The sequence below is a fragment of the Cyanistes caeruleus genome, chromosome 10 (assembly GCF_971803275.1).
Source record: "Cyanistes caeruleus chromosome 10, bCyaCae1.hap1.1, whole genome shotgun sequence".
NCBI classification, from domain to species: Eukaryota; Metazoa; Chordata; class Aves; order Passeriformes; family Paridae; genus Cyanistes; species Cyanistes caeruleus.
Window position 1 is genome coordinate 6,412,035 of NC_141710.1, and position 12,857 is coordinate 6,424,891.

Here is a 12,857-nt window from a genome sequence, read left to right on the forward strand (position 1 = left end):
AGGCAGGAGAGGACAGAGAAAAGTGTTTTGCAAATAACCCTGGAGATGCAGTTCTGTTGTTTCAGCTGTACTGCAAGGTATTACCCACAGTAACTGTTCTGGTTTGCTCGGTATTTGTATAATTTTTCTTTCAACCCAGTGAAATTTTTATTATATCTTTACTACCTCCAGTTCTTCACACCTTACTCCAGTGTTCATGGATTGTTGATTCAGCAGGTGACTGGAACTTATCTGTATTTTCTGTTCTTTGTACACTTGATGCCTAATTTTACTTTCCCAAACTTCCTTAAAAGAGAATGGGAACTTGTCTTTCATGTTATTTACAAAAAAACCACCACCACCACCACCAAAAAACTCAACAAAAACAACAAACAAACAAACACCAAAATAAAACACAAAAACAACAACAAAAACACTGAAAGAAAAGGAAAAAAACCCCAACCAACTTCAATTCCAAGATTTGGCAGGCTCTGTTTATCATGAAGTCTATAATTCTCTTCTAATTAATAAGCAGACAAACACTTCTGTTCTGGAAGAAGGGAAAATATCTCTGCTCTAGTGATGTTTCCAACATCTTGATGGGCTTGGATGCATGTTTGGATCAGTGAAGAACTTCAGTCTGCTCTTGTGATGAGACTGTTAAACAAAAACCCCCCAGGTGCAATGAAATTTTACTAGTTTGGAAGAAATTTAATATTATATCAGTGAGGAGGCTTAATAACTCTTAAATTTGTTCCCTCAGAAGCTGCCTCTGTGCTTATTATCCAAGTGAGGATTTTGAGTCATGCACTGAAGAAGTAGCAGTCAAACCAACAGCTTCTGTGTCACTTGCTGGCTCTGTCCCTCTCCTCTCCTCCGCTTTTTGCCTTGGGACAGGATTTAGGGGTGGATGAATGTTAAAAGAGTAATGCTTTGAACAGCAGCCTTCAGGCTGCACTGGGAAGAGGGGACCTGTAATGCTGTCTTGCAGGGAAAAATACAATTTTGTTCAAAGCCAGTAAAACAGAGGTCTGAGTAACAGCAGAAATTGTCATGTCAGAGAGGCTGTGACTGTGACAGGGCAGTATTTGCCTGCCTGCAGGTGACTGCTGTGAATCTTCCTGCACACTCCCAGCTCTGCATATTTCAGAGGTTTACAGAGCAGCTTGTGTGTTTTCCAGATCTGTTGGTCTTACCTGCTGGAAGGTGATGGAGTGTCAGAAATCTGCTCTCAAAATTTCCATATTTTCCTGCATAAATCTGTTGCAAAAGGTGGCTTTTATTACTGAAGGATATTTTTTTAAGACCTTTTGATTCTCTTTTTAATGTACCTATGTGTATGTGTGGAAACACACATGCAATTTTCTTCTGATTTTGGGTTTTTAATGTGTTTCATAGAATTCAGGTTGTCTCTTCTCTGTCAATATTTGTGATGGGTTAATGATCAACCTCTTGACCTCATGGCTGTTCCTGGTATACATCCAAATCTCTTTCCTGTCTTCCTCTAAAAGATAAGGAAAAACCCGAGTATAATAATGAGCATGGTTCTTTGTAAGATGAACTCACTCTGGATCCTGTGTATCTGAAAACATGCTGCAGACAGTGGAGGGTTAGGTGCTGTCAAATCCTGGTAAATCAGCATAAGAAGGTAATGCCAAGAAATCCAAACTTCTGTCTTGTACCTGTCCAGGTATGTGATGGTTGGTGCCTGGCTGGGGTTGGTGTGGATGATACTTGCTCAGCCCATCAGGAATTGCACAGTGGCTGCTGGGACTGCAGGAGCTCATTGTGCATCTGCCCTTGGCGCGAGAGCTGGCACAGCAGGGACTGGGCTGTGGCTGGGAGCGGCGCCTGCTCCTCTGGAGTCTGGCCCCTGCACTCCCGTGCTCCCTATGGCTTTTCCTTAGGGGCTGTGGCTCAGAGCCTGCACCTCAGCCTGGGCTGGCCCAGCCTCTGCCTGTGGGGATTCCTGCTGGGGTGGCTTGGAGAAACAAGGGACACAGGTCAGAACTGGGGAGGTTCTGATTTCTTTGTCCCTGCTCTTGTCCTCTTGCTTTTACTTAATCTTTGTTGCCAGCTGTTTTTTTGACAACATACTAAGTTGATTCTTCTTTTCCCTCTGAAGGAAGTTAGAGTGTTCTGAATGCTCACTGACATGGAGAGCAGCTCCTCACTATTTCTCCTGCTGATGTGCTACATCAAGAGCAGCTGCCTGTTTTCATATTCAGGTACTACTTCTGAGTTACTTTTTTAACTTGTACTACTGTGCCAATTTCAGCATTTAAACTGAAACTACATTCCTGTTCTGCACACAAAGTTCTGTGAGTTGAAGGAACACTTCCTGAAATGTACAAGAAAAAAAAAACTATTCATATATATCCAAGAGAAAACAGCCTTTCTTAGCTTTCTACTTAGCCCATTTTCCCGTTGAAAAATATTCTCCTTGTCATATTGAATCCAAAAACCATTATAATTTTTGCATGGCAAACACTTCCAATTTGGAAAGATAAAATGAGGCACTCTCAGCATGTATTCTTGGACCTTGTGTTACACAAGGTTTGGAAAAGGCTTCAGAGAGCTGTAGAACAGGAACAGGAGTGTACAGGGTCTCAGGGATCATTGTGGCTGTCCTTGCAGAGGAGGAAGATCAGAGCTGGCAATGTATCTACACACTGGAAGGCTCAGCACAGGCATCTCCTCTGTGTGGGACACCTACTTGGAGCAGATGAATCCTCTGAGGTGACCCCAGAACACAAGGGGTGGTGAAGGGAAATTTCACTGATATACATGAAAGACATTTTCTCTGTTACTGGACAGCAGGATCTGTCAGCTGCTGCTGAGGCCTTGCATTGACATGTTTGGAAGAGGGGCAGGTGGTGATGGTGCCATTTGAAACTCTTGGGCCAGGAAACTGGCTGAAGTGTTTGTGAATCTGAGCTTTTGGTTTATTTTTGGTGCCAGGACAGGCCAGTTTGTGCACTACAGGGCTGGTCCACGGTGCAAACAAAAGCAAGTGGCATGGTGCTGACCAGGAGATCTGCTCTGAGAGTGAATTCATGGTTCTAATCAAAATGTCAGTTTACATGGACTCTAAAAAAGGAGTTTTTAAATTTATATTTTCAGTAATAGATATGACCATTTATGACTGTTCTCTTCATTTGTGATTTCTTCCTGCAGATGGATTTTTGGTTTGATTACAAAGGTAGGTAAAAAAGGAAATTTCAGGAAATGTGTATCTTGTGCCCCTCTTGGGTACAAAGAATTACATAGCAATTTAGAGCCAGATTTCTCTTAATTCCTGGAGTTACACTATACCTTGTTCCTTCTCCGTGGATTTAAATCCATGCAGTACAAGTACCTGTAACAATGGTGGAGTGTGCAGAGTAAGGGACTACAGTTACTTTTGCATCTGCCTACCGAGTTTGGAGGACACAGCTGTGAAAGAGGTGAGTACAGGAACAGACACATTAACACATTGCAAAGGAAGGATGGCATGTGGTCATCTCCCACCTGCTTTCAAGGGATGACAGGGAATTACCCCTTCTATCACTTTAGAGGGACAGCAACTCTAGTAACTCCTGCCATAGATGTCTGCACTAGAAATCAGTCATGGTGAGGCTCTTCTCTTTTAGTCAGTCATCAAACAAATGAGACAGAGCTTACTGTAAGAAAAAAAATTATTATATTTATAATATATTAATAATAGGAAAGGAAGGAGAAAAACTGCCTTCTCTTGTCAGATTTTTGATCCTCTGAAAGTCTGTATTCAGTTTGCAAACTGAGGCATGAAATAACAGCAAAAGCCAAACTAATGTGGAAACTATGAATCATAAGTAATTTTTTTTCCTCCAAGTGTCAACTTTTTCTCTGTACAGTGAAGCAATTAAACATGAATATTTTTAATGTAACAATGAATAAAAATCTCAGTTTCCCAGAGAATTTGCCATAAAATGCCCTGTGCTTTAAACCTGCCTTGATATAAAAGACAAGGTGTGCAGATGGATCAAAACCAGATGTATTTAGAAATGTTTGCTCTTCTAGGCCTTTACTTGCCCCTGCTCCACAGGCAGAAAGGCCTTGAGCCCAGCTGTGGCCTCAGGACAAAGTTAGCAAATAGGAGGAGAACAGTCGAAACAGAACACCAAATATAAATCTGGTTTGCTGCAACTCAGCCTGAGTTTCTGAAACTGTAAGAAGTGGTTCCTTCTGTTTCCCTGTGAGATTCCAGCAGATGTTTTCTTACTTTCCTTGATGCTGTGGTAGCTCTGGGAGCTGCCCGGGGCCCGTGTGCAGCTGTGACTGTGCAGTGCCGGTGTTTTCCTGGCAGAAAGGTTGGAGTGCTGCTACGCGAACAGCGGCTGCTGCCAGCACTGCAGGGACGGCGACAGCACCTTCCACGTGGTGTGTTCCGGCGTCAGGGACTACGCCCTGCATGAGGATGGGAAAAGATGTGTGCAGGCAGGTAAAGCAGAGGAGGCTCGAGTTACCTCAGGCCAAGGGCACGTTGGCAGGCAGTATTACAAGTAATAGCAGAAGAGCTGTAGACGCTGCAGCTACAGCAGCTTGCAGTTAGTGTGTGAGAAGATCGGCCTTATTTAATAATCTCTTTTAAATGTTAAGGTTTCTCTTATTGGGTGCCTGTAATCCAATGTCCCTGTGAGCACATAGTGGGTCACAGAGCAGCAGGACAATTAGTTCTGGATCTGTTCCTGCTGCATCCAAGCAGGCTGAAAGGAGTCGTGATGCTCAAGTGCCAGTGGGAAGCAAGGGGACAGGACAAGGGCTTTAAAACTGGTTAAGGCAAGCAGGAAGGGAGCACTGGGCTTGCATTCTGTCCTGAAGAGGGCCCTGGGCAGGCTGCTCCTGGCTGATGCCAGTGACTCAGAGAAGGCACAGCTATGGGCCTGTTTCTGGGCAATCAGCTCTGCACACCTCAGTTGGGTGGTTGCTATTGAACATCACAGTGTCAGAGTTGTTCCTGGGCTCTTACTGGAAGGTTGAGTTCCATCCTTGGACAGGAAAAGCACTGAGTTTTCAACACACCACCACATATCCTAAGTTCAAGTTTTGTTTCTGTCATTCCTCCCTCCAGCACTGTTTTTCTGTGGCCTGATCAAAGCCAGGTGGGCTTTGGAGGAACAGCAGCTAGGACTGAAATGGCTCCACAGGGGCCAGTGGGAGCATGGGGATGTTGTCTCCAAGTGGAATGGGAACACAGGGGCCACTGTTAGGCAGACAGAGCTGGAACATGGCAATGTTGGAGGAAAGAAGACTTTAAAAATGCTTTTGGACAGAGCGTGTGTACAAAGGGTGATGCTGGACACAGGAGGATGGCAGATATTTTCAGCTGGAACAAGACACTGGTGGGCTCTGTGACCTAGAAGCCACTGTGGGACAGTGCTGAGGTGCAAGATGGATGTCCCTGAGCACCATGAGGCAGTGGAGGAGACTGCCAGGCCTGGCAGGCCCAGCGGAGCCAACCAACCCAAGGTCCTGCAGGGCAGAACAAGACCACAGCACCTGCAGCCAGGCAGGAAGAACAGTGGGAAATGCAACAGGGCAAAGCCAAATGAGGGGAGGGCTCTGGCCGGAATGGAACGGGGGCTGTGCAACATGGGAATGAGGGGCAGTATCAGGACAGTGACTGGGAAGATGTTTTGGACACATCTCACCCCACCCAGACAAACATCAGCTCTACTTAAGAGCAGTATGACTCCAGGGTAATGGAAGGAACACCGTGTCATTGCCCCTTGCAGGCAGTACTTGACTTCCAGTTTCACCATGAACACCACACCTAAATGCTTTTTTACTTTTTCATCACTGGGTCCATCATGAGGAGCAGAGTTAATCAAGCCATTATTAAAGTTATTTTTTCAGGTCAAGAGCAATGGCACCACACTTATTTCTCAGTCTTCTGCAGGGTTTTTTGTTGCACACTGCCACAACCTCGTCAGCCCCCTGCACAGCACACTGGGTGAGCACGGGGCACCTCTGACTGCAAATGCGCTTTGTGTGACACAAGGCAGGGCTGAGACAAGCCCAGCCTCTCTGGCATTTAGGGAGCATGGCCTTGGCACCATGCTGAGGGGCTCCAGCTGGTACCTTTTGTTTTCATTGAGATAAAGCATAAAGCACACGCCCATTTTGGCAAACTCCCTGTACAGAGACTGAGCACAGCTCAGGGACACTTCAGGATGAAGAGTTCCTCCACGGGCCAGTCTGTGCTCAGTACCCTTTTGGGTTTCAATTAGCCTTAAGATTAATTTCCTCCTGTGCTGCCTCTTCCACTAAGCCTGTAACTGCCTCAGAGCACAGCCACAGGAACTGCATCCTTTGTAGTAGGAATCCTGCAGCAAACACAATTCTGTGCTTGAGCCCTCCAGGAGAGGAAGGTGTAGGAGGAGCAAACAGCATACTGGACACCTGACAGGAAACAATTCTCCAGCCTTAGACCCAGCTTCAGCTTAATGCCGATGTCAGGTTCCTGAGGGGAAAAGATAAACTTGCATGGAAGTTTAGACACAACAGTGCTTACTAAACATGATTGAAAATATTTATGGGAAATAAATAATCTCTGTTGGTGTGTCAGCATACAGGCTCCAGCTCTGGCTTGCCTCTAAAGGGCAGCTGGAGAGTTCAGACTGCAGGATCACAGCCTACAGCATCAAAAGTCATTGTCACAAGCAGGATTTGCCTTGGGCTGTGTTGCCTTGGAACAAAAGATCAAAGCATTATAACCCACTATTGTTCCTGTTCCCTGTGACAGTATCACCAAGGTTGTTCAGTTTGCTTAACATTTTAACTTGTCCTGACTGCACGAGACTACACAAGTACCAGAGACAACTAAAGGAACAGGAGATCGCTGTGGAACGGAGCTGGACACACCCCCATCACAATTCCAACCACTACAATGGTGACATTGCCTTGCTCTACTTGAGCAGCGCTGCTGAACGTGTACGTGACATCCCCGTCCCTGCCCAGCCCTAACCTGGCTGCACCGCTCTCCCCAGAGGGGAATGGGGATGGTCAGTGGCTGGGGAGCCACACACAAGAGGGGCTCCGTCCTGTGCTTCCTCATGAAGGTGTGGCAGCCCAGGGTGGGCCTGGAGTGCTGCCAGCACATCATGGACAGGCAGCTCACCGACAGCTTGTTCTGTGCCTGCAGGGGGGATCTTCCACTGTGTCCAACCGTAATACTTTGTTCCTCCTGGCCATTGTCAGCTGGGGCAAGGGCAGTGCTGAGCAAGGGAAATAATGGTATATACACAAGAGTATCCATCCAATACAATGCATACCACAGTATCCAACTGCATCCCCTGGATCAAAGTGCTGGTTGAAAGTGTTGCAGATTCATAAAACTTTTTCACTGACTTAGTATCACTGCTAAAACCATGATCAATTCAATTCTTACAGTGTTTCAATCCGTGACACTATGCCTGCTCCCATTAATAATGCTGTAAAATCAAGTTACCCTCAAAGACATTTTGAAATGCATAAATTGCTCATTTAAGTACTGCTGAGTAAAATACTTGTATATAATAAAGAACTATCTGCAAGTAACAGCGGAGATAACTCTTCTTAATGTGAATCAGGAAGATTTTTTTGTTTTAGAGAAACTTTCCATGTCTCAAGCCTACCTGTGTTACAACATACAGGCCCACAGCCCTATGTGAATTCAGTGCTCATAGAAGGAAGTGCAGCTGTGTAAGGGTGGTTGTCAGGAGACAATGCTGAACACTGTGAGGGAGCTCTTAAGTTTGGCACCAAGTACAACCTCGAGTACAGATCAGTTACAGATCTGTAAATCTGTATAATAGATTACATTCACAGAAGTTTTCCAATACAAAAACCAAGGTCCAAGGAATTGTACATAAACCGAGCAGGAGGAACTGACCTAGCTGCAGGATAAAAGGGTTTTGTGGTAGAAATCTAAGAGTTGATCTTTGTGCTTCATGTCAAACTAAGTTTTGATTTTGTGACCCTTTCTTACAATTGACTATGAAGTTATAGTTACAAACCCCCAGCACTTGTGGAAGTCCATTCTTACTGTTCCACAACTGAGTCTTTGTTTTCCTCAGACAAGTAGTGCTGAGCTATTATGAATAATTTTGACTGGAAGAATTTTATTAGGCCTTGCACAAGATCACCAGGTTCAGTACTTCAGAGAAACACCTCTCAGGATGTAGAAATAACCCCCAGCAACCCCCATAAACAGTATGACCAGACTGTAGCACTAGAACTACAAAAAATGCGGGGGGATGAAAGAATTCATTCTAATTCCTGAACCTTCCAGCCCAAACAGCCTCTGGCTCTGAACAGCTCTACACAGTTCACTTTTTTTCACAGTTTCATCTGCCACTATGGCAGTAAAGAATGTCTTTGCTTTCAAGAAATTAATTAAACCTAAAAAAACCCCAACACCATAAACCCTGAAGGGCTCAGCATACTAAAGACACACACCTGAAGTGGTTATTGCATTGTACACATACCTGGAAAAAGCAGGAGCAGGTCTGTAGTCCCCTAGCCAGCACAGGTGCCCTCCTTGATTCAAGCTGGTGCCCCACATTCCCTCCAGTCAGAGGGACAAATTTAACATGTGACCTCTACACACACTTGCAGTCTCTCCATGACTGGTGCCAGCAGTAACTCAGCCAACACCAGGATTCCCAGAATTAGAGGCTCTGCTCCTCCAGCACAAAGGTGACTTTCTTAATGAAAAAATGCCAACTGCCAATTACCTGTGCAAGAAGAGTTAGTCCTCTTCTTGGAGGCAAGCTCAGCAGAGAGGCATTTTCAGAGGTAAAGACAAAGAAGCCACAGAGTACCAGATGTTATTCTGTTGTCAGTCTGTAGCAGCAGGAACAAAGAAACAGCATTATCCCCCCTAACACAAGAACGTTCTCCTTCCCACTAGTAAAACAGACTTTTACAAAGTCACTGGTAAGGTACAGTGACATTTTAGCTAGAAGCTGCTGGAATTTTTAATGGTCAATCTGCTAGCTTTCTCCTGAACTTCACGTTAGTCTTCATGAACAGAAAATCCTTTGCATGGAAGATGATCAATACTTCTAAATCAAAAGCAATAGATGCAGATCTCCAAAGACATAACAACTAATTAATAAAGCAATGACTAAAGAGAAAATGAGCAAAGTTGAACAAAAAATTATCCCCTCAGTTTTTCCACATCCCCGGTGGTCTGTGCATACCTTCATCTGAACAATGAACAGGCAGTCCCCTCCCAAAAAAACCCCAGAAGATGTTTTATTTTTTAAAGTGTTGCAATACAACAAATACATGATCTGTACAAACGAAATGACAGGGCCAGTTTAAATACAATCAGGAGAAAGGAGTCCCCATATTCACAGTCCTCAGACGACATCTTCTACCAGAACCTGAATCAACAATTCAAGGATTCACTTAAAAAACAAACTAAAAAACCAAACCCACCCCAAACAAGTTAAAAAATTTAAAGGTCTCCAAAGAGTCTGTGGGTGTATTGTCTTACAGCAGAGCTCATGGGGCATTCTGTGAAGGGTCACAATGGCATCTTATTGCCCTCAATGCTGATTTTCACTGCATGGGCCGATCTGCTTTTTTTCCTGATATCTGTGAATTTCCGCATCTGTTTGTCCAGTCGACTCACCCCTTTCTTAGAGGTCCCCTGGAACTTAAAAAATAAAACTAATAATTACTACTGAAAAAAAGCAGACGCCCCAGAGGTCCAAGGCAAGCGGCACATGCGAGGCTGCATCTGGGCAAGGAGCTGGGGGAGCCACTGGGCCCAGCTGGCCTGTCTGTTCTCTTCCCACAAGGGGAAAATGCTTCCCCCCCAGGACCCAGCTGGAGGCAGTGGCACTCACAGCCATCACAGTGCAGGGGCACTCACTGTATAGCTGGATACCCTTTGGAAGTTTTATATCTATTGGCTGGAGCTATGTCAGAACCACAGTGCACCAGTGTCACCACTCTGGATTTCCTGCAGGAGAGTTAGACACAGATACACTGTGACTAAGGCTGACACATCAATTCCGTGCTGCCATTTATTTTAAATGCCAGGGATTAGTATTTAGAAAGCAAGGGATTACTGAACAAAGGCAGTGTAGGGCGTAGCAAAAAGAAATGTCTAAGCTGACCACACAAGCTAGTGCAAGTTATTGCATTTCATCTCTGTATTTGAACTGCAAATGAAAACCAGGTGGCGCAACAGTTATTCTGCACAGATTAATACAGTGATGGTGTGCTGAAACACCACTGAAGACAAACAGCAAGGACCTTCCAAGCCATAGCCAGTGCTTCCTAAAAGGCAATTTTCCTTAACTAGACAACAGAAACAGTAAGTGATGGAAACATGACACCTTTAAGTTTGGGAGAAACAGTGATATTGAACACATGCTACTTAGTATCTGAAAAACACATCCATTAGAAACTTGTTCCCATGGCTAAGGAAGGTGCTCCTGACATGCTGATTTCAAATAAGCTTTATTCATAAATCTGTTCACTATTCATTGAAATTACAGCTAAAATTTCACAGTGATGTTTAAGAAAATATCTTTTTAAAAACAAATAAATATGAAGCTTAATATGAACTCAACAGTTATCTATGACTTGTGCTCACCTCTTCCTGTCACTGTTAGTTTGTGGCAGCACTGCTCACAGCACTGAAATTCAGACCAGGAATTGTCAAAACAATTCCCACATTGATGTTGGTTCTCCCAGCCCACACTCAGAGCAGAGGATTCTTCTCCCCCTGGTCTTATTCTGTAGCTCCCATCAACCATCCCTATTGTCTCACATCATTCTACTTCCTTGAATGAGCAGGTGTGAAAAACACCTCACTGTGCCCCAGTCAGAGGTCAGCCACAGACGCCAGCATGCAGTGACACGAGGTCCTGTACCAAGGGCTAAGAATTCCCATGTGTCGCTTCAGGTGAATCTGGAAAACCTAATTGTGTCAAAACAGCATTCAAAACCACAGGTGGTGCAAAGCTGGTTTTGAGCACAGGTATTTTCACTGAATTCCTGTCATTTGGTACCCTGAAGCTGTGCAGGCAGGAGCCATGGCAGATGTTATGTGCTAGAGCCTGTTTTCTCCTGTACAAGTTCCCTTGTAGGTCACAGTACAGACACGAGAGAATTCAAGGAGAGTTTTCCAGGTTGAAGTTAGGGTGTACACACTCCTGTCCTGCATGTGCAAAACTGCCAACAGCTGGAGCACATGCACTGTTCACACCTCCCTCAAGGGATACCTCTCCAACTTGGGAAGGCAGTGGTATGGCTACAGGGGCATCCTGTTGCCTTCAATGCTGAACTTGATGGCCCGATGCACTTTGCTGAGTCGTTTCTGTTCAGCAAACCGTCTCTTGTGCTTTTCCAAGCGACTAATACCTCTCTTAATAGTCCCGGGCTAGAAACAACATCTCAATTAATGGACAGAAGGAGAAAGAACAGCAGACAGCACAGCAATTGTTACTTCTTCCACTTACACATATTCTACCACATATACCCCTTTTAAATGAAACTATATGAGCAGATGGATGAAGACAAAGCAACACAAAGGCCTCCACTGAAGCTGTTCATGTTTACCAAAACCTCAAAGGTTTCCCAAACTGGAATATTATCAGAACATGATACAAAAGCTGGGAGAAGTATAAAAGCATCAGTGCAGTGACACAGGTACTGAACTGCACCCTTAGCTCAATATGCTTTAGAGCAAGAGGCCTGTAATCAGATTCTCACCTGAGAGAAAAATTCTAGAAAAGTTAACTCAAAATCTCTTTTTTGGTCAGAGATGTTTTCCTGTGAAAACATATGATGAGCTTAGAGCACCTACTTACTGGAGAGTTTACTGTTCACACTCACTACAAGAGCCCCTTAAAAGAACTACCCTCCTGTGCAGTAACCATGGTGATATGGTGACAGAATCCCAGGCTCGGGAACAGTCGCCAGGACATTGCCAGTGCTTACCCTGGAGGACTCCATCTCCACGTTCCACTTGGGCCTGACCACGTAGTCTTTGTTGGAGGGCATTGGCACCCTCGCACGGGCACAGAACCCAGGGTCTCCGGGCCTGAGAGCCCTATGGAAAAAAAGGATGTGACTTACGGACAAATCTTATCCAGAAAGAAGTAAAAGCACCCAGTGTACTCTCCTCTGAAACACACTGCATACAACTGCCTCTAAAACCCCTACACAAGTTCCACAGTGGTAGTGCCACTAATATACTTCACAAAAAATAAAATAAAACCAATAAAAAATCCAACCTACTTTTCTTCTCCTGTTAACACTTTCTCCAGGTCCCTGCGGGGAGTCTGACCACCAGAGCTGCAAGAAAAATAAATATTTACAAGCATTTATACACAGGGAAAAAAATTTAAAAGACCATCAAGTATGTTAAAAGCAAAGAGACCATAACTTATTACCCTTTTATTTCCTTTAGTATTCACACACCACTTGGTTTCTCATGATGGAGTCTTAGACAGATTTAATGTTTCTGCCTGCTACTCCTACCTGCTCATTTTCCTTCGATGAGGCATCTGCTCCAAATCTCTTTGCTCCCTCTCTTCTCTGGTCATGCCTTTGTAGTTTGAGGTGAGGCCGAAGATGGGTCGAGACCATTCATCTATTAAAAACATGATTAGTTAACGATGACCAGGCCTTTGTTTCTCTCAAATCACTCTGGTGATCAAGTACAGCTTTTGAAAGTTTGTGGCAAGTATTTACGTTTCCTTTCAACCAAATGATTTTTGAGCCCTTAGTATTTAATGGAAAAACAGCCTTGTGAACAGATAGCAAGAGCTTTCATCCCCAAAGTCTCTTTGTTGCCTGCTCTTTTAGAACATCTCCAAGCTCTCAGTGCCAGGAGCTCCTGCACAACCCAG

At 44.5% G+C, this 12,857-nt stretch overlaps 1 protein-coding gene, 1 long non-coding RNA gene and 1 pseudogene across 24 annotated transcripts in view; 1 reads left to right on the top strand and 2 right to left on the bottom strand.

Annotated features, from left to right (window-relative positions):
* Nucleotides 1–1,340: 1,340 nt before the first annotated feature.
* On the bottom strand, nt 1,341–3,573 carry LOC147651252 (uncharacterized). The gene is made up of 2 exons (XR_015274658.1): nt 3,490–3,573; nt 1,341–1,483 (listed from the first exon to the last, which is right to left on the bottom strand). It is a non-coding gene; the product is annotated as an uncharacterized LOC147651252 (long non-coding RNA).
* A 708-nt stretch (nt 3,574–4,281) lies between these two features.
* On the top strand, nt 4,282–5,668 carry LOC147651253 (uncharacterized; annotated as a pseudogene). The gene is made up of 2 exons (XR_015274655.1): nt 4,282–4,441; nt 5,072–5,668. The product of XR_015274655.1 is annotated as an uncharacterized LOC147651253 (transcript).
* A 3,547-nt stretch (nt 5,669–9,215) lies between these two features.
* IWS1 (interacts with SUPT6H, CTD assembly factor 1) overlaps nt 9,216–12,857 on the bottom strand; it is a 29,302-nt gene continuing 25,660 nt past the window's right edge. For 10 of the 22 annotated variants that reach the window (XM_023933331.2, XM_023933333.2, XM_023933332.2 and 7 more), the window contains 4 exons: nt 12,487–12,598; nt 12,244–12,300; nt 11,944–12,055; nt 9,216–9,646 (listed from right to left, as the gene is read on the bottom strand). In XM_023933331.2, the coding sequence (XP_023789099.2) occupies nt 9,515–9,646; nt 11,944–12,055; nt 12,244–12,300; nt 12,487–12,598 (413 nt within the window). In that variant the 3' untranslated portion in view covers nt 9,216–9,514. Of the gene's footprint in view, nt 11,384–11,943; nt 12,056–12,243; nt 12,301–12,486; nt 12,599–12,857 lie in introns of all 22 variants that reach the window. The other 12 variants (XM_086844519.1, XM_086844518.1, XM_086844506.1 and 9 more) reach the window with 2 other exon arrangements.